The sequence below is a fragment of the Miniopterus natalensis genome, chromosome 11 (genome assembly GCF_054644295.1).
Source record: "Miniopterus natalensis isolate mMinNat1 chromosome 11, mMinNat1.hap1, whole genome shotgun sequence".
Taxonomy (NCBI): domain Eukaryota; kingdom Metazoa; phylum Chordata; class Mammalia; order Chiroptera; family Miniopteridae; genus Miniopterus; species Miniopterus natalensis.
The window spans coordinates 6647273-6668188 of NC_142091.1; the positions used below are offsets into that span (position 1 = coordinate 6647273).

The 20916-nt window shown below is 46.1% G+C and overlaps 2 protein-coding genes across 2 annotated transcripts; one reads left to right on the plus strand and one right to left on the minus strand.

Annotated features, from left to right (window-relative positions):
• Nucleotides 1–3311: 3311 nt before the first annotated feature.
• CD3G (CD3 gamma subunit of T-cell receptor complex) lies at nucleotides 3312–9758 on the minus strand. Its single transcript, XM_016204690.2, has 6 exons — nucleotides 9704–9758; nucleotides 5943–5966; nucleotides 5304–5522; nucleotides 4418–4549; nucleotides 3763–3806; nucleotides 3312–3377 (listed from the first exon to the last, which is right to left on the minus strand). The coding sequence occupies exons 1-6, from the start codon at nucleotides 9756–9758 to the stop codon at nucleotides 3312–3314; spliced, it is 540 nt and encodes a 179-aa protein (XP_016060176.2).
• Nucleotides 9759–16299: 6541 nt separating this feature from the next.
• Nucleotides 16300–17862, plus strand: CD3D (CD3 delta subunit of T-cell receptor complex). Its single transcript, XM_016204704.2, has 4 exons — nucleotides 16300–16509; nucleotides 16941–17072; nucleotides 17356–17399; nucleotides 17587–17862. The coding sequence occupies exons 1-4, from the start codon at nucleotides 16380–16382 to the stop codon at nucleotides 17650–17652; spliced, it is 372 nt and encodes a 123-aa protein (XP_016060190.2). The 5' UTR covers nucleotides 16300–16379; the 3' UTR covers nucleotides 17653–17862.
• The last annotated feature ends 3054 nt before the right edge of the window (nucleotides 17863–20916 follow it).

Genomic DNA, 20916 nt, shown 5'->3' on the forward strand with positions numbered 1-20916 from the left:
TTTTGTTGTAGTTTTTGGAGGTTCTGAATACTATGTTTACCTCCTCTGCCATCTTGACTGAACTTCTTGAGAGAATTTTTTAAAAAAGAATCTTAAAATAGGGGAAGACCTTTCTAAATATGAAACAACCTAGAAGTCATAAAAAACCAATGAATCCTACTACATGCAAATGTTTGTAATATGTGCATAAAACCAACAGTAAGTAAAAAACACACAAATAACAAAATTGGAAAAATATTTGCAATTACTGTCATAAACTAGATTCTTTAATCTAGTTTCTTAAATATAAAAAGGGCTTTTGCAAGTCAATAAGAAAAAGATAAGATGATATGAACCTATATTTCCTGAGAAGGGAAAACAAATGGTTCACTCATTTTTTATTTTTTTAAAAAATCTTTATTGATTTTGGAGAGAGAAAGGGAGAGGGAGAGAGAGATAGAAACATCAATGATGAGAGAGTCATTGATCGGCTGCCTCCTGCATGCCTCCGACTGGGGATCGACCCTGCAACCCTGGCATGTGCCCTGACCTGGAATCGAACCGGGATCTCCTGGCTCCCAGGTTGACACTCAACCGCTGAGCCACGCCAGGCTGGGCAAGGTTCACTCATTTTTAATAAGAAAAATACAAATTAAAAGTATGCTGAGATGCCATAGTTTTAACAGATTCGCAAAGTTCAAAAAAGTTTAATAATACAATGTTGGAATGTGTATGGAGTAAGAGGTACTTTCATTTTTTGTTATTGGGAGTATATATTGGTCCAATCTCTATAAAGTGCAATTAGGTAATTTTAATAAAATAACAAGTGTAAATACATATGGACCGACAATTACATTTATTTGTATTTGTTACATATAGTCTTAAGCATGTTCAAAATGACAGTTATCGTTAGAAATAAAGCTACAAAACTTTAAAAAGTATAAAAAGAAACAGGAAAAATCCTTGTGACCTTGAGTTTGCCAAATATTTCTTAGATATGACGCCAGAAGCACAGTTCATTTTAAAAATGGATAAAATAGCCCGGCCGGGCGTGGCTCAGGGGTTGAGGGTCAACCTAGGATCCAGGAGATCGGGGTTTGATTCCGGGTCAGGGCACATGCCCGGGTTGCGGGCTCGATCAATGACTCTCTCATCATTGATGTTTCTATCTCTCTCTCTTCCTCTCCTTTCCTCTCTCTGAAATCAATAAAGATATATTTAAAAAAAAAATGGATAAAATGGACTTTATCAAAATTAAAAAACATTTGCACTTCAAAAGACACCTTTAAGAAAATGAAAAGACAAGCCACAGACTGGTAGGTATATTTTCAAATCATATATTTGCTACAGAACTTGTATTAAAAATATGTAAGAATTCCTACATTCAACAAACAACAAAAAGTAAGACAGCCCAGTTAAAAAAAGATTTGATTAGACATTTCATTAAAGATATGAAAATGGCTAATAAGCACAAGAAAAGATGTTTAACATTGTTAGTCACTAGGGAAATGCAAATTAAAGTCACAATAAGATACCATTTTATGCTCACTAGAATGGCTATACTAAAAAAAATCATAGTAACAAATATTGGTGAGAAAATGGAGGAACAAGAACCCTCATCCATTGCTGGTGGGAATTTAAAATGATAGTCAACTAGAAAAACAAGAAGTTTCTTAAAGAGTTAATCATAAATTTACCACACAGGGCAGTAATAATTCACTTCTAGGTATCAACCCAGATAAATAAAAAAATGTGTCCACCCAAAGGCTTGCATGCTAATGCTGCTCTGGAGCCGCATATTGATTCCATTTATATGAAATGTCCAGAAAAGGCAAATTGGATGAGACAGAAGAGATTATTGGTGGCCTGGGGCTGAAGGTGGGAACAGGGGGTGACTGCAAACAGCACAAGTGATCTTAAGAGAGTGATGGAAATGTTCTAAATCTGGATTATGGTGATGGGTGTATACAACTGGATAAATTTGTTAAAAATTACTGAGAACGGGTGAAGTCACTTAAAATGAATGCATTCATAGCAAATTATACCTTAATACAATTATTTTTTAAAATGACATTTTTACAGTGTTAGTCATTGCAGCATTCATTGTAAGAGCCAGCAATTGGAACCAATTTAAATGCCCGTCAATAGAGGACTGGCTAAACAAGTGATAGTGTATCTGTACAATGTGTCCGCATTAGGAAAAGAAGCTTCTTTATACGCTGGTATAAAATAATCTTCAGGTTTTCTTAGGTGAAAAGTGCAAGATGTATAGCATGATACTATTTGTGTGAAAAAAGGAGATGGGAGAAAATGTGTACTTAAGAATTTGCTTATGTATACCTAGAATGCCTCTGATACATAATACATTATATATCTTGTAAAGATATATTGCAAACTAGTATATTGTTTGTCTGTGGAGAGGGCAACTGGGTGGCTGTGGATGGAGGTGGAGGGAGGCATTTGATTGCATATTTGACCCATGTGAATTATGACCTATATAAAAAGTAAATAAAAATGAAAACTTAAAAATTTATATTCAAATAGAGGGAGTTATTGACATTTTCATTTTTCTTTTACAGAAAAATTACTTCCCAATTGGCAGTACTCCTGAAACACCATATATGTTTTTACTTTTTTATAATTTTAATTTTGAGAAAACCCCAAATTTGCTCCAATGGCCTTTCTTCTCCATTTGCCACCATTGGAAACTGAGTCTAGATTTAGAGCTGAAAGTCTGCCGGGAGTGCTCCAAACTGCATTGCTTTGTTTCTGAGAACTGGAGAGGGAGGAGAAGACCTGGATTAAAAAAAAATTACCGTTGGTTCAGAAAACTTCCAATTGATTGAATCAGAACTTCTGAGTGGTTGATTGGTTGACAAGTTAATACAGATCAGTGGTTTTAGTTAAGGGTGATTTTGCCCCTGAGGGGACACTTGCAACATCTGGAGATTTTTTTTTTTTTGGTTGTCAAAATGGGGGCACTGCTGACATCTGGTGAACAGAGGCCAGGGAGGCTGCTGAAAACCCACAATGCGCAGGCCAGTGCCCCCACCTCAGAGAATGATCTAGACCAAGATGTTAATAGTGTGGATGCTGAAAAACTGTTATATAGAAATAAGATTAATATTCAGCATTCAGTTTTCATATTTTCTTAGGCCAAGAAAATTAGCACCGGCCCCTGTGTTTTTAGAAATGGGCCTCACAATCACCCCCACCCTGCCCCAGCTGTCTGGGGAAAAGGAGAGAGACTTAGCAGCAGTTGAGAGGCAGGAAATGCAAAGGCACTGTCTTGGAAATGGTGTAGAAGGACACACCTCCTCTGAGTCCTGAGCTCATTTTTTCCTCAGTTGGTTCCCTTGAAGGTGGCTGTACTGGTCATCGTCCCGATCCTTGAGGGGCTAAAGAGGACAGCACAGTCATAAGCTCATTCCCCCATCCTTTAGGAATCAATATGGTGCATATTTATTGAGTGCTTTCTGTGTGCAAGGCTTTGAAGTGGGTGTGTTGGGGTCCTGGGGCAGAGAGAGGGTGAAAAGACGGAGGCTCTGTATATACTTTCCTCTCAGGTGCTCTTTGACTTTTCTCTCTAGATCCTGACCTCAGTGTCTCTCAGCCCTTCCCCTTATTTCACCTGTTCTACCCAAAGGGATAACTATGCCTCATCTGGTATGTCCTAAGCAGTTTCTTAACTATACAGTATCTTCCAAATGACTTCCCCCCGCCCCATTCCGAAATTTTAAACCACCACCATTGTAGCGACGTTGTCATTCCTCATTCCCTTACCTGGTACAGCTGGTCATTGGACAGCAGGGTCTGCTTGTCTGAAGCTGCGCAGAAGAGAAACAACACACACACACACACAAGGAAGAAAGGACCGTGAGTTGGTTACGTTCGCGCAATGGAATGCGAAGCAGCAACAGGAATTAGTGAAGCCGCTACGCAAAGAATATGAGTGGCTATCACGGGCATATTGTTGAGTAAAAGAAGTCACACTCGAGAGTGCTGACTGTATGAGTCCATTGACATAAGGCACAAAAACAGGGAAAATATCTGTGTTGTAAGCGCTCACTTCTGGGCATAGGGAGAGTCTGGCGTGACCACTAAGGCGTTGGTAACATTCTTACGCTGGATGTCTGGCTGTGCTTGCTTTATTAATTTTTTTGGGCTGTTTTCTTGTGATTGATGCACTTTTCTATATGTTGGTTTTACTTCAATAAACAGTTTTTTAAGAAACAGGACAAATCAGAGGACGCTGACCTTGAGACAGGCAAGCATGCTGTGAAAACACTGCGCGTCCTTTCTCCTGACTGCAGAGCCCCGCCGACCCTGCACGTGAGCGGCAGGCGCCGACCCGGGCTCTTTTCCTGGGACTGTTTTGGTTGGAAGAAAGCTGAGGGTCCCAGGTGGTTTCCTACGTCATCTAAGAACATTCTTTTACCTCTCGACTGGCGAACGCTGTCCTGCCCAGCAATGAAGTACACCCCAACAGCAAGGAAGAAAACGCTGAGGATTTCGGCGAAGACGAAGCCCGACACAGTGGACGCGCTCAGCCTAATGCAGTTCTGACACACTGAGGAAAGGGAGACAGGTCTACTTCAGGCTGTGAGAGCTGGCCTTTCGGATCTTTCCCTCCTGCCTACCAGCAATAATGCTTCTGTCTAGCTAGGGCGACAGGCTGCTCCCTCTGCGGGGCCTGGGGACATCCTTGGACTGAGAACACAATGCTGCCTCTTCTTCTGAATGTACTTGAAAAACTGATCTCGGAGACAGGGAGGGAGGGGGACAGAAACATCCATGCCGGGAGAGTCCCGGGCTGGCTGCCTCCTGCACCCTGCTGGGGATCGAGCCTGTAACCTGGGCGTGTGCCTGGACAGGACCGGAACTGCGGCCTCCTGGTTCACGCCAGCTGGGCAGAACGCAATGCTTCTTGAGGCTCTTTGCTCCTCCAGGGGTCCTGGGGAAGCCCATGGAGTCTTATTACCGGGAACTATGTGAAATAGAAGAAAGACCAGATCCCCTTCTTCATGCTCGCTGCCCCCCTGCCTCACCGCTGCCCACCTTGCGATCCCCGTCTCCCGGGCCCTCCCTAACTCGGCTGATGTGAGTTGCTGACTGCTCCAGTCCAGCGGCCCACACGAAGGGAAACCCGGCTATGCTTTACCAAGAAGCGGGGGGAACTGTCTGGTTATATTCAATAAGAGGCACGCTGTTTAGCATCTGCTTGGTCACTCTTTAGCACCTATTTTCCCACTCATTCTGGACGGGAGGTCACCAACAGCAAGCACAGCCTAATTTCGCGGCACGCAAACCGTAGGGTGGCGTACTTCTATAATACACTTGGAGACGTTTGGAACTGTTCTTTGATCCTTCGCACCAATATGTCCCTTTAGGGTCCTTCCAACTATTTCCCACATTCCATGTCTTTTCCTTTGTAGTTATTTCCTTCCCATCTTTAAACCATTTGATATTTTCTTCTGCCAAGTTACAAGTCAGAAATACGGAACCATCTTCTTGGCTGTCATCCACTGTTACCAGAGGTTTTTCTGAAAAGGGAAAAGCCATGGCCCGTTAAGTATCTTGCCTCTGAAATTCTTTCTACCCCAGGTATTAGAAGACGACTTACAGCAGTGCTTCTCAAACACTAACGTGTACATGACTCACGTGGGGATCTAGTTGGAACTTCAGGTTCTGATTTAGTAGTTCTGGGAGGGGCTGAGGGGCTGCATATCTAACATGCTCCCAGGTGATGCCAATGCTGCTGGTTCATGGGTGGCACTCTGAGTAATGCCTAGCTGCTAGGGTCCTGTTTCTCCTCCCAGAATCAGACAATTAATTGCTGGTCGTAACTGGCTACTGATTTGGTTGCCAGTGGAGAGGTTTGTTATTTATCACTCATTATCTCATCCAGAAGCCACACTCCATGAATTCCCTGAATTTGAGCAGAGAAAGAAGCCATTTCCTACCTTGTTTCAACTGGGCAATTGTACCTGTAGGAACAGAAGAGAGACAGAGGATCAGCTGGGCATGGAGTTACTCAGATGCCCTGAGGTATCATTTAGATACCATCGAGAGAGATGGTAATCCACTGGAGTAACAGTGTCTACACCTGTGTCCCTGGATTGTGAACCCGAGTCACTAAATTGAATTCAGGGCATTTGTGCAATGAAGGATTTGTCTGGTCTCTGTGATGAATTCCTGGGAGGGAGTTTCTAAACCCTCAGAATTTCAGGAGTGCCTTTGTTGTTCTTGGTGGGCCCTTGGATCACATGTGTGAGTTTATACTAATGAGATGACTCAGGATGGGGTTGGTCCAGACCAACCATGTGATTAGAGAACTGGGACTTTAAGCTATGGGAGGGGAGGGGCACTGGAGATTGAATTTATTCTCACCGCCAATGATTCAATTAATCATGCCTATGAAATGAAACCCCAATAAAAACTCGGCTTCCTGGCTGGTGAACACATCAGCGCGCCAGGAATGTGATGTGTGCTGATTCCACTGGGAGAGGCACAGAAGCTCTGGGCTCAGGAACCTCCCAGACCCATCCTATGTGTCTTTTCTTTTGACTAGTCCTGATTCTGTTTCTTGTAACAAAACTGTAATAGTAAGTATAGTGCTTTCCTGAGTTCTGTGAGTTGTTCTAGCAAATTAATAGATCTGAGGGAACTGTGGGAACCCTCTAGATTTGTATGCAGTTTGTCAGAAGGGTGGGTGTTCTGGAGACCCCGGAACTTGTGCCTGGCATTGAAAGCGAGGACAGTCTTGTTGGTGACTGTGCCCTTAACCCACGAGGTCTGATGCTAACTCTTAGCATCAGAATGACATTGCAGCATGTGTAAGGGTATTGCCTGTACAGTCTGAATGCTCTGCTCTGCCTCTTTAGCAGCTGGAGTCCTGGCAAGGAGTGAGTGTGCACTAGCTAAAGCCTGTTAGAGCTGAATTACTTCTAAAATCTTCAGTTCTGATGATACATTTCTTGTAGAAACCCTGAATGTCCCATGGGAGTTAGCTATTCAATAAATCGCAAATCTGCGGCAAAACCCAGAGTAGCAGAGTGGTGTGGTAGAACTCCAATAGAGAACTAGCACTGGAGTTCAATCCAGTCGGATTTAATGCACACATTTACTGGGCACTATTGTGTTCCTGACGTGATTAAGCAGTGTGAAGGAAAAGGGTGGCGATATGAAGAACTAGGTGCTGCCTCCAAAGAGTTCACAATGAAGTGGGAAAAATAAGCCCACATGTAATTAATGTGATAAAACAAATGACCATTTAGTACTTATATGAATACATGTGAAAGGGGATAGAAGCTATTGATGTTGCCCAAGGGTGAGTGACAGGGAAAGCTGAACAGAGAGGAATTCACCAGACAGAGAAAGACATTCTGGGGAGTAAGAACAGCTAAGCAAAGGTACAGACTTGGGAAAGGACCAGAGACGTAGTATGGCGGGGGGAAACGGGGACCGAATCAGAGTATGCTGGAAATAGTTGGAAGGAGTCAGCTGCCTTAGAACATCACACAGGGCTGAACTCGTCATGAATAGTGCCCAGATAGTGCCTGGGACATAATAGGAGCTTTATATTTGTTGAATAGATGCATAAATGAATAAATGAGAAAGCCTTTTCAAAAGCAAGACGAGCGGTTAAGCAGATCTCTCACTAGCTCTTCTCCATGACCGCCTGCTCACTACGGGAGGGACACATGGGTCCCTCATTTTAACTCAGGTTCCATAGGAAAGAGGGTCCAACCGGTTGCTGGCATCTTTTAATTTTTCTTATCTGAATCTTGCTTCCTTTTGGGACTTGAGAGCGAACGTACCCAAATTTGCTAGGTTGACTGCTGAGAGAGCTGAGCGCAGAGGGAGCGGGCCCTGTCCCAGCCCGCACAGCCCATTGGTGGCTGAGCTCGGGTGTCTGTTGCTCAGCCCGCGCTCTTTCCACTGTGCAGGGAGAGCTGCCTCGCGTGGACTTTGCCTATTGCCCTTCAACCTGTGCTGTCTTCCTCGCTCCCCTCAGAAATTATTCTGAACTCTCACTGCCTCCTTCAAGCCCCCCACTCCCATCACCCCGCTCGGCCTCAGCAGGTGGCGTTGCCTGCCTCTTCCTTCGCTGAGAACATAGATGCTGGAATGGCCCCTCTCCTGCAGCGTCCGTCCCACCTACAGGCCTGTCTGCGGCGGAAGCCATCGGCACTTCTTTTCTTCTGGTCTCAGGGGCGAGGCTGCCTTCCCCTCCGTGCCCGTGACCCCACTTTTGACTCTATCCTTTCAACATCAACTCCAGGACCTCACTCTATTCACTGTCTTTTCCTTTAGCTTAGAAACGTGCTCAAATTTCTTTCATACTAAAAAAATTTCTTCTTAGACTGTTGTACCCGTTTACCACTCAAACTCTCCCTCCTTCTCATCAAAACTTCTTTAAAGAATACTCTACACTTGCCTCTCTTCACCTTCTCTACATCTGCCCTTCCCCTTCCACTCATTTCCATTTCCCTTCTACTCACACTACCCCAAGGAAACCATTCTAAGTTAACCATGACCTTTATATTGCCAAATCCCACAAACTTACACTTATAAATATATTCTTATATTAGTGTGTCACTCTTCACTATTTCATCCTCTCAGTGAATTTCTCCTTTGGGAAGCTCTCTCCTTCTTTGGTTTCCATCGTATTGGAATCATCTGATTATTCCAGCTCTTCGATCATTCCCTTATCTCTTTCCAGAGGTTTTTTCTCTCTACCCCGTAAAGGTTGGTATCCTCACAGTTCCATCCTCAGCCTGTTCTTCCTCATATCTAACATAGTACTTGTGTGATTTCAACAACTTTCCTGGTGTTAGTTTCCCCCATTGTGTGGAGAGCCACCTCCAGCCTTGACTGTAGGCATCGGCCCAGTTCTTCCACTTCCCGTTGGATATTTACAACTGAATATTCATACAGGCATCTTCTATTGTACCTTACACTCAATCTCGCAACACCAAAACCTATTTCTTTGATTAGTTTATGAGTTCTTTAGGGGAGAAGTTTTTTTTACAAGCTTTTTTTTTTCTTTTTAGAGAGAGAAGGGGAGAGAGAGGGAGAGAGACAGAGAGGAAGAGAGACAGAGAAACTTTGATCGGTTGTCTCGGGCATTCGCCACGACTGGGGATCAAACACTGCAACCTGGGTATATGCCCCGGCTGGGAATTGAATCTGCCACCTTTTGGGTGTATGGGATGAAGCTCCAACCAACTGAGCCACACCTGCCAGGACAGGGCAGTGCAGGGCAGAAGGTTTTCATTTATCTTTATATCTTCGCAGCCTATTACATGATAGGACCTCACTCACACTTGTTGACCAGTTGATGAACTGACCAACTGAGTGAGTGCTTCACAGGTCTACTCCTAACTCCAGCTCTGAGTTAAAAACACATACCTTTTCTTTTCAGGTTCCTGGCGTGTGCCCCTTTGGGCTACATTCAAACCTAAGATGGCGACATCCGGGTTCTCTCTCTAGCCAGCTAAATTTGATTTCTTAGGAGATAAGACCCCATCTCTCTTATGGGACACTGCTTCCCTCTAACTGAGAACAGTAAGGGGCTCCATTTTCACCCTGCTTTCCCTGAACTCTAAGGTGACAGCTGAGTAGGCTCAAGGTCAGGGATCCCAATATTCTTGTTCCCTGGTAGTGGCCTCTTCCCTTGAGTCTTTTTCCAGGTTGTCAGACGCCGTAAGCGGGCCCTTACCTTGAAGAAGAGAAATAGCCAGGAGGAGGCCAGCCAGACGCTTCCCCTGTTCCATGTCAGTCTCTGTTCTCTCGCAGAAGCGCTGAGCAGCCTTGAGCAGCCAGCTAGCCTGTGCAGCAGCTAGCCTCGCTCCGCCCAGCATCCGTCAGGCTGGGGCCCCTGCAAGGAGGCAAGAACCCAGAGCCTCCACCCTCAGCTTCAAGTGTGGGCTACTGAAGCCTCAGCAGGGCTGCAGGTGCAGATGTCTCTTGCTTTTCCGTTAAGGAGTGAAGGGTGGGAAGTGGTGAGGAGGGAGAGTTGCGAGAGCTGGGTTCCCATCTCAGAGACTCTGACTTGCACAGAGAGCAGCTTTGGGTGCTGAGTAGCAAATGGCCTGAGCCTCTTTCTTCATGAGGGAGATAAACATTTCTGACACCATTTATTGCTGGCATCTCAGCCAGTTGTGGCTTGTTGCTAGTTGTTGCTAGAATGAATGAATTTAGGTGGGATCTCTCAGGTGCTCAGGGCTGGAGCTGTGACAAAAAACACACCTCAGTCCAGGTCCTCATTCAGGAATTTTTTACTGTCCTTTTGAGATGAGATCATCAAAGAGATGCTTGCCTGGAAGGAAATAGATAGGACAATTCCAACCTGACAGGCCATACATTGCCAAGGGCCAGGGCCTAGTTGAGTTTCCAAGATCTCAGGCCCCTATCTCCCCCAGCCAGCCAGTGAGTGAGTCAATAAAATTGGATGGAACTCTCGTCATGTGCCAGGCACAAGCCAGGAGTTGGAAACACAGAAACAAGTGAGACATACATGATCTCTGCCCTCAGGTAAATTATAGTCCAACTTCAGCAGTGTAGAGAGTTTCAGATCCCCATAGGCCACAGGGGGAAAAAGTACATTTGTTTCCTGCGAAGGCTCAACTCTACCTACAAGATAATCATATTGTTATTAATAACTCTTTCTTACTGAGCACAAATTATGTGTCAAGCATCATGTAAACATTTTGTTAAAATCCTTATCACAAATGAAGAATACATTAGAGCTTATCAACAGCAGATTAGAGGAAACAGAAGATTGAATCAAGATTTGGAAGATAAAGTGTCAGGAACCAGCCTGAGAAACGAACAAGCCTGAGTTCGAGTGGTGGGAATGAAAGCGGCAAAGTTATGGGATCAGGAGGACTGTCCTCTAATGAGGAGCAGCCTCAAATGGCTTCAACACCTTTATTATATAGTAACAAACAATTGGTAATGAGGTGAGGGTGATACAAAGTAGCTCCTTCGAGGCTGCATAAACACCCTTTCAGAGTAAATATCGCCTCCTGCGTGAGCCCAGACTTTGGTAATTTCTTTATCTCGGCTCCTCAAGGGTACTTGTGGGGAGGGTCGAGTCCTTGACTCCAGACCCTCAGGTGACATGGACCATGTCCAGACACGTCATCAGCTCCCAACAATAAGGTAGTGGAGCCTGGCCGGTGTGGCTCAGTTGGTTAAGCATTGTCCCCTGCACCAAGAGGTCGCTGCTTCGATTTCCTGTCAAGGCACATGCCCAGTAGGTTCACTCCCCAGTAGGGGGCATGCAGGAGGAATCCAACTGATGTTTCTCTCTCATTGATGTTTCTATGTGTCTCTCCCCTTCCCTTTCTCTCTCTCTAAAAAAATCAATAAAAACATATTTAAAAAAGTGTTTTTTAAAAAAGTAGCAGAAAACACCCAATCAGAACATCAAAAAGAAAAGATAATTTTAAAAAATTAAGATTGTTTAAGTGACCTCTGGGACAACATAAAGCGTAACAACATTTGTGTCATAGTGGTACAAGAAAGAGAAGAGAAAGAGTAAGGGATTGGAAATCTATTTAAGAAATAATGACAAAAAACTTCCCTAACCCAGTGAAGAAAGACATACAAGTCCAGGAAGTGCAGAGAGCCCCAACAAGAGGAACCCAAAGAGGCCCACAGCAAGACACATAATTAAAATGCAAACGGTTAAAGACAAAGAGAGAATCTTAAAAGCAGCAAGAGAAAGACAATTACCTATAAGGGAGCTCCCATAGGACTGTCAGCTGATTTCTCAACAGAAGCTTTGCAGGCCAGAGGGGAGTGGCAAGAAATATTCAAAGTTATGAAAAGTGAAGATCTACCCAGCAAGGCCATTACTTAGAATCAAAGGTCAGGTAAACCTTCTGCCTGCCTTGCAGACTCCACTGGCACTGGAGCCTCCTGTGCCCAGCCATGGTAAACCCCACCGTGTTCTTCAACATCGCCATGGATGGCAAACTTTGGGTCACGTCTTCTTTGAGCTGTTTGAAGACAAAATTCCAAAGACAGCAGAAAACTCTCATGCTCTGAGCAATGGGGAGAAAGGATCTGGTTATAAAGGTTCCTCCTTTCACAGAATCACTCCGAGATTTGTGTGCCAGGTGGTGACCTCACAGCTGTGATGGCACCAGGCAGCAAGTCCGTCTATGGAGAGAAATTGATGATGGGAATTTCATCCTGAAGCTCATCGGTCCTGGCACGTCGTCCATGGCAAATGCTGGACCCTGTGTTTCATCTGCATCGTGAGCCTGAGTGGTCAGGTGGCAGGCGTGCGGTCTCCAGTCGGGTGAGAGATGACATGGACACTGTGCAGCCATGGAGCGCTGTGGGTCCCGGATGGCAAGACCAGCAAGAAGATCACTGCTGACTGTGGACAACACTAATAAATTTGACTTGTGTTTTATTTTAACCACCAGACCATTCCTTCTGTAGCCCAGGAGAGACCCCCTTCGCCCCATCTGCATGGAATGTTCTATAATCTTCATGCTCTCCCCACAGTTCATTGGGTTCCACATTTTCCTTATTCCTTCCAAGTCCAGCTGGATTGCAGAGTTAAGTTTATGATTATGAAATAAAATCTAAACAACAACAACAGAACTTCCTAGACAAGAAAAAGCTGAAGAAGGTCATCACCACCAAACCAGTATTACAAAAATGTTAAAGGGTCTTCTTTAAAAAAAGAAGAAAATAAAAAATATGAAATAGAAAATACTGCAAAGAAAAAGTATCTCACCTACAAAGGCAAACACATCATAAAATCAGTGGATCAACCATCACTAAAGCAAGTACAAAGGCTTGAAGGCAAAAGGAGGACTATCATGTGCAATTTACAACAGTAAATTAAAGGACACACACAAACACAAAAGAAGAAAAAATATTGATAGAAATATAAATGTGGAGGGGGTGAGTAAAAGTGGTAGTGATTTTAGAATGTGTTGGAACTTAAGCAACCATCAACTTGAAATGAACTGCTATAAACATAGCCTGGTATGTATGAAGCACATGGTAACCCCAAACCAAAAATCTCCAGGAGATAAACATAAAGAGAAAGGAATCAAAACACAGCCCTTCAGAAAGCCATCCAAGTACAAGAGAAGAGCGCGAGAGAGTAAGAAAGGGACAGAGAAGAGCTGCCAAAACAATCAGAAAACAATTAATAAAATGGCAACAACTATGTTCCATAAAAAAGAATAAAATCTTGCTATTTGCAACAGCATGGATGGACCCAGAGAGCACTGTGCTGGGTGAAATGTCAGGTGGAGGACACGCGCCCGATGGTTTTACTTATCTGTGGAATCTGAAAAGCAGAGTAAAGAGCCCTGGCCAGTGTGGCCCAGTTGGTTGGAGCGTTGGCCCCTGCACTGGAAGGTTTCCGCTTTGACCCTGGTCAGGGCACATGCCTAGGTTGTGGGTTCGAGCCCTGGTCGGGGTGCCTATGGCAGGCAACTGATTGATGGATCTCTCTCACATGGATGTTCCTTCCTGTTCCTCTCTCTCTCTTCCTCCCTCTCTAAAATCAATAATAATAAAAAAGTAGAATAAACAAGGAAACAGAAACAGACTCAGATACAGGAACAAACTGATGGTTGCCAGATGGGAGGGCGGTTGGGAGGCTGGACAAAAAAGGAGCAGGGACTGAGAAGTACTGGTTGGTTGCTCCAGAACAGTCGCAGGGATGGAAAGTGCCGCCCAGGGAATATCGTCAGTCATGTTGTTATAACTGTGTAGGGTGCCAGGTGGGCGCGAGGCTTACGGGGGTAGGAATCACTTTGTAAGGCACATAAATGTCTAACCGCTATTCTGTACACCTGACGCTAATATAACACTGAATGTCAATTGTGATTAAAAAATAAAATACAAGTAGGTAACGAAACCAAACCTTATCGTGATGCTGAGGGAATCAGACTCTGAGTAATTCCACGACTGGCCCGGGCCCAGCGGGTAGACAGCATCGGCCCAGGACTCAGATCTCTGTGGGGGGCGGGGGCCCCAAAGTGCAACCCCCCACTGGAAAGAACTACTTAGTTTGTTGTCCCAAGTGCTCAAAGAGGATGTTGGCTGGGGTCCCAAGAAAGAGCAGGAGTGGGGGGAGCCCAGCTGGTTTGGGACGGGGCGGGGTGGCGGTCTCTAGGTGGTGAAGAAATGCAGCCGTTCACAGGAACTCTGAAGCTTTGGTTTTCATCAGTGACTCAGGAAAGGGCCGTCCCAAATCTCCTTGAACTTCCCAGCCATCCAGGGGGCCTTTTCCGTGGCCTCTGCTGTCCCTGTCACTCCACCCCTGGGCTTCCCGCTCACAGAGAGCCGTTTGTACCTGCTTCCTTCCTGCCCCCCCCAAGCCGCCCGACTACCTCCGCCACCAACAGCAGCGAGCAGAGAGGAGGCTCCTGGTGCGCCCCCACCCTCTGCCTTTTCCGGTGTGTGAGTCAGTGGGGGGGCCTCTCACCCTGGCTGGGCGGCTGTGACCTGGGTCTATGGCTGCATGAGTTCTCTGGGAGATGGAACACAGCAGGTTTCTGGCCGGCCTGATGCTGGCTGCCTTTCTCTCCCAAGGTAAGGCTTCTCCAGGTGGCGGAGCATCTTGGAGAAGAGGCCTGAGAGGGACATTGCCACCCGGAGTGAGGTCCGCTTGAAAGTCCTCGTGCTAGCTTTAAATTCACCAAGGAGGGCAGCTTTGGGATGTAGTGCTGGGTGTGGGAAACGGGCTCTTGGCTTTGACCGCCTCCAGTTAAGGGTGCATCTTGGCCTTGAGTGTCTCTGAAGCCCTCAGGCCAGAGATCTGTAGGAGATGTTGGTATGTGTGTGCCTGAGCCTCGGGCTGATGACGGGAGCACTGTTCCCCCAGGGTCGAGAGCCCCTGGGGCCCGGGGCGGTGACTAGCCATCCTCATGCCGCCTCCTGGAGCCATGCCCCAGCACTCCGGGGAGTGTTTTCCGAGAAGCGCTAACATCAGGTTGGGCAGGAGGGAGGGCAGACTTGGGGTAGGAGAACGACCAACTCATCTTTGTTTGCCTGCTTTAAAAAAGTATAATCCTGTGTCCCATGAACCCTTCCGACCCGGGCAAACTGGGGTGAATGGCTACCCGAGGAATCAGCTGCTTTGGGATACCCAGCATTTTCACTGGAGAAGGACCCCGAAGAGGACACGAGTGTGGGATGTGAGGTATCCGATGCACTTGTGTCTTCCTGAGTAGACACCGTCTATTCCCGACCTGCTTCAGGGGCACTGGGGTTTTCTAGAAGGTGCTCTGTACCGAGCTGGTAACTGAGTATGAAGCGCAGGGAGGATGTGGATCCCACGTTCCCTGGGGTTGGAGATACAGATCCCAGTGCCTCTGTGGACATGCTCCCAGTCAAAGCAATTCAGTGGCTCTAGAAAGGTGTTTAAACTCCCCACAAGCCTTGACCTGCGTGGAGCCCCAAGAATAGGTTTGATGAATCTTTCTGTCCTTCCTCGCGTAAGCAAGGGTAGAACAACTAGCAATCTTCACACGGGATTTGCCCTGGGCTCCCTTCTGGCCCCCCGGGCTGGTGATTCAGATCAGCTTCTCTCACTGTGACAGACCCATTCCCTTGGTAGTTGCTGGGGTGATGAAAAGGGTGAAAAAAGAGCGGAAGAAATTGAAGTGGGAGTGTTGTAGGTGGCGGGAAAACTTCCTCTAGAAGTTTTCCTAGAGGAAAAATGTGGACATCTCCAAGCAAGGAGTGTTCTGCCTTCTTACCCTTTGGATGCTTAGCAGTCTAGGCTCCCCTCCTACTTCTTTTAATTTTATTCTATTTTTTAATTTATCCTTATTGTTGAAAGCATTACAGATGCCCCCTGCCCCCCACCCACTGACCCCTCCACGCAGCTCCCGCCCCTCCCAAGGCCTTCGCCGCACCCTTGTCTGTGCCCATGGGCTTTGCATACATGCATATAAGTTCTTTGTTAAACCTCTCTCCCCCCCTTCCCTCTGAGATTCATCAGTCTGCTCCCCTCCTACTTCTAATCAGTGGTCTGGACTCACTTCCAGGAAGGTTCTTAGGTCAACCTATTTCTACGGTTCTCCTTTTAGTCTTTGTCCATCAGGGCCTACTCTCTGCTTGGATTGCATCCTTTTGTCCTTCCTGGCCCCTGAAGTTAATGGACAGCCTCCCGAAGCCTTTTTCTTGTGACTTCTCTCTTGCTAGGAACCATAAACTGTCCGGGATCTTGAAAAGCAGCCCTTTTTAAGTACGAACCTCAGCAGAAAAAGGGTCTGGGGCCGACCAAAGCAGGGGCTCCAATCCTGGTGTTTTTTTCCTTAGTGAGCCCCTCCAAGACAACCGTGAATGAACTTGAGGACAGAGTGTTTTTGAATTGTGAGGGCACCATCACATGGCTGGCGGGAACGATGGGGAACCTGGCTTCGGACAATAAAAGTCTGGACTTGGGAAAACGCATCCTGGACCCACGGGGAGTGTATACGTGCAATGGGACACAGAAAGAAGGCTTCGCACGTACCCTGCAAATATATTACCGAAGTATGTCCTCCTAAACCTTTGGGTGGAATGGATAGGGCCTCCGGATGTGAGAACTTTCTAGCTGGTGGGGGCTGTGTTGGACCAATCTGTTCTCTAAACAAACTGGGGTCACTGTTAGGTTTTTGGGCCCTCAGAGTTGGAGAATGAAGAAAGAGCAGCAGGGGCCTTGTGATTCAAGCAGTAGGGGCGTTGTTGGGAGAGTGTTTTGACCTTTACCTTGTTTAATTTCCTACAAAGCCACTTCTTGCTCTCCTCAGGGATTCTTGGGGATGAAAAGCCGAGGTGGATATAGCAAGGCCACCAGCAGGTCTTTCTCCAAGGATCTTAAGTTCAGGTCTTGACTTGAGAGATCCTGGGGCTGCTCTGGGAGGCAGAGGTGGTTTCCTGGTCTCGAAAGGCACCCACCTCTCCTCTTGCCTCCCTTCCCTCAGTGTGCCAGAACTGTGTGGAGCTGGACTCTGCTACCCTGGCTGGCATCGTCATCACCGATATCATCGCCACTCTGCTCCTTGCTTTGGGAACCTACTGCTTTGCTGGTCATGAGACCGGAAGGTTCTCAAAGGGTAAGTGGGAGGGACAGAACATGTGTGTGTGCGTGTGTGTTGTGGGCGTGGGTGTGAGTGTGCACCTGGCAAGGAATAGGGCTGCAGTGGGTTGCAGCTCATCTGGAAATCACTCTTGCAATCTCATAAGGATTTTTACAACTGGTTATGGAAAGAACTCGTGTGCCGCATTGCTCATGCAGTCTTCTGAGGGTGTGACCAGCTGCAGTCCCCTGCAGTGTCCACGATCTCACTGTCTCATCCCCCTATGCCCTTTATAACTCTCTTTCCCCGGTTCTTCTAGCTGCCGACACTCAAGCCCTATTGAGGAATGACCAGCTCTACCAGGTGAGCCCTGATGAGAAAGAGATGAGAACGGGAGGAGTGAGTGGGGATGGAGAAGCTGGCCCCAGGAGTTACGTGCATGTATGGGGGTCCTGGTGGGGAATTCACTGGCGCTGGGGTCCGGGAAGGCCAGGCATAAGCTCTCAGGGACCTGCTGGGGTCCTCCTGACCCTGCCCCTTCTCCTCTCAGCCCCTTAGAGATCGGAGTGATGCTCAGTACAGTCACCTGGGTGAGAACTGGCCTCGGAACAAGTGAACCTGAGACTGACGGCTTATGGGCGCATCAGTCATCCACTGTACCGTCTCTCCTTGCTCAGCCAATAAAGATGTCTTCTTTCACTCAGCAGGCGCCTGGACTTCTCAAGGCTCCTGGGCAAGGCATGGGCGTTGTCCTGATTTGGCAGGGCCCTTGCCCTCCCTGCCCACTTGTGCTCCTTCATCGCTTCCCTGAGCCCGCCCCACGCGGACAGTGCGATAGGCAGTGTCTCACCGCATCCTGGCTCACTGGTCCTTTGGGCCCGGTGGGCTCCCCGGGTGCAGGGTCTGCCCCACCACACCCCCTTTGGCTACCTGTGGCCTCCAGTCAGCTCGATACAACACTTCCTGAGTTTGGGCTTCCTCACCACAGCTGAGGGTGGCTGCTGTGTTCAGGGACCCAGCCACACAGAAGTTTCCATGACATCATGAGTGCAGGTGGCAGACACATCAAGGGCCCGGGGACTCAGTTCTTATCGAGAGATATGTGTGTGAGAAAGTCCGTCTTGTACTAAGGGGCTGGCCTTGGCTTTGTGACCTTCGTGAAGCCGCTCAGCCGAGGCCCCTGCAGTACCATTTATCTGCCTTACCCCAGAACCTTCTGCATGCGCAATAAACAGGCATGAGAGACCCTTCACCGACGAAAACCAGCATTCCTCTCCACTCACCTGCAGAACCGGAGCTTGAGGCTGGGTGGGGATTTCGGATGGTTTTAATAGATGTCCTCCTCAGCTGGTGGGCTAGTGTTGGCTCTGAAACTTTGGGAGCCTATGGGACTTACTGAGAATATAGGCGCTTGGGCCCCACTCCAGGCATGTAGTCCCTAGTGATCCCGAAACACCCCAATTCAGAGAGTCTCTGGTTTAGAGGAGGAACTGAGGCCCCTTGCCCTCTTGTGTCCTTTGTGCCTCTTCCTGTCTATCACAGGCGGGAACTCCTCCTTTTGTTCTCTGAGTAAGAGTAATTTAATGAACTTCAGGGCAGTTTAATGAGAGTGGGCATTTTCTAGACCAGGGCTCCCCCCAAAAGAAAAGAATTAACAATCACATAGCCAGGGATCTGGATGATTCTGCCCACTATCTTTTCAAGATATACGCACACCCTAATTTTGGTGGACAGAACGACCTTCTAATTTACAACACATCCTGCACTCATGGTTATGAGTCATCCCTGCCCTTTGGATTTCTACTACGGTCGTCCTCTTAGCCCCATGTCCTACTCTCACCTTGGGCAACCCTCCCATGGCTCGCCTTGCACCAGCGCTGTGTCCTGCACGCTTCCTCTTGCTTTATTCCTCACGTGCTGTTGACTCCCGTATCTCTCTCACCAGTTCTCAACATTGGCTGCACTCTGGCATTTCCTCGGGAGCTTTAAAAGTACTGGTGTCTGGGTGATTCCATCCCCGGAGATTCTAATTCGACTGGTCTGGGGCATTAGGATTTAAGGTGATTTTAGTGGGAAACCAAGATTGAGAAACTGTGCCCTCCACCTGAGCACTTCTGGAACCTTGGGTGCCTTTTGGCTCTTTGTGTGTGTGCCTTGAAAAAGCAGGTTTACTGAGGTGAACTGACAGGAGTAACCACACATATTTAAAGTGTGAAATTTGGCAAGTCTGGCATCTGTACACACTTGTGAAACGTTTCCACAACCAGGATAACGGGCACCTCCAACACCCTGAGCAGTTTCCCTTTGCTCCTTTGCTTGAGATCCCAGAAGGGGAAGGCCTGGGATATAACTTTTAAAGAAAGTAGTTTGGCTATTCTAGTTCCTTTGCACTCCCGTAAGAATTGGCTTCTCAAATTTTTTCTACAAAGCGTCTGCTGGGATTTTGATTATGATTGCATTGAATTTATAGATCAACTTTGGGAGAATTGACATCTTAATGATATTGGGTCCTCCAATCCATGAACATATCTTTTGTCATATTATATACTTTTTTATGTTATTGTATATGGTATTTTAAAAATTTCAATTTCTAATTGTTTATTGTTGCTTATAGAAACACAGTTACTTTTTGTATATTGATCTTGTACCCAGAATACTTTTTAAACTAAATTACTAATTCTAGTAGCTTTTTGTTTTTGTAGATCCCACTAGATATTCTCCGTAGATGATCATGTTGTTTGTGAATAAAGAGTTTAACTTTTCCATTTCCAGTGTGGATGTGTTTTACTTCAGTCTCTTGGCTTATTGCACTAGCTATAACCAGTACAATGTTGAATAGAAGTGGCTTGTTTGTGCTCTTAGAGGGAAAGCATTGTCTTTCATCATTAAATATGATGTTGGCTGTAGGCTTTTCTTCGATGCCCTTTAACAAGTTGAGGACATTCCCTATTCTTTCTAATTTGTTGAGAATTTTTAGCACAAAACAGTTGTATTGTCAAGTGCTGCTTCTGCATCCACTGAGATATTTATATGGCTTTACTTTTGTAGTAAAACCATAGAAATGACATCATAATTTATTACATGGTAATTACATTGGTGGCATGGTCTGTTAAACCAACCCTGCATTCCTGAGATAAACTGTACTTGGTCATAGTGATATTTCTTTTCATATATTATTAGATTAAATTTGCTAAAATTTTGTGAAGCAAATTTTCATTTATTCATAAGGAATATTGGTTTGCAGTTTTCTTTTCTTGTAATGTTTTTGTCTGGTTTTGGTATAAGAGTATATTAGTCAGGGATCTCCACAGAAAGAGAACTAGTAAGACACACACACACACACACACACGCACACACACACACATATATGTGTATATACACACACACACACACACACACACATATGGAGAGAGAAGAAAGAGAGAGATTTATTTTAAAGAGTTAGCTCATGCAATTGTGAAGGCTGGCAAGTCCAAAATCTGCAGGTGGTACTACAGGCTGGAGACCCAGGGAAGAGCTGGTGCTGCAGCTGGGCCCAAAGGCAGTCTGGAGACAGAGGAGTTCGCTTTTCCTCAGAGGACCTTGGTCTGTTTTTCCTTAGGGCTTTCAACTGATTGGATGAGGCTCACCCACATTATGGCGAGTAATCTGCTTTAATCAAAGTCTAATGATTTAAATGTTAATCTCAACTAAAAAACACTTTCACAATAATATTCAGATGTGTTTGACAAAATATCTGGGTATCGTGGCTCAGCTTGACACTTAAAATTTACCATTACACAAGATAAGTTTGGTCTCCATAGAATGAGTTGGAAGTATTCTCTCTTCAATTTTCTGGAAGAGTATGTGTAGAATTGGTATTATTTCTTTCTTAAATTCT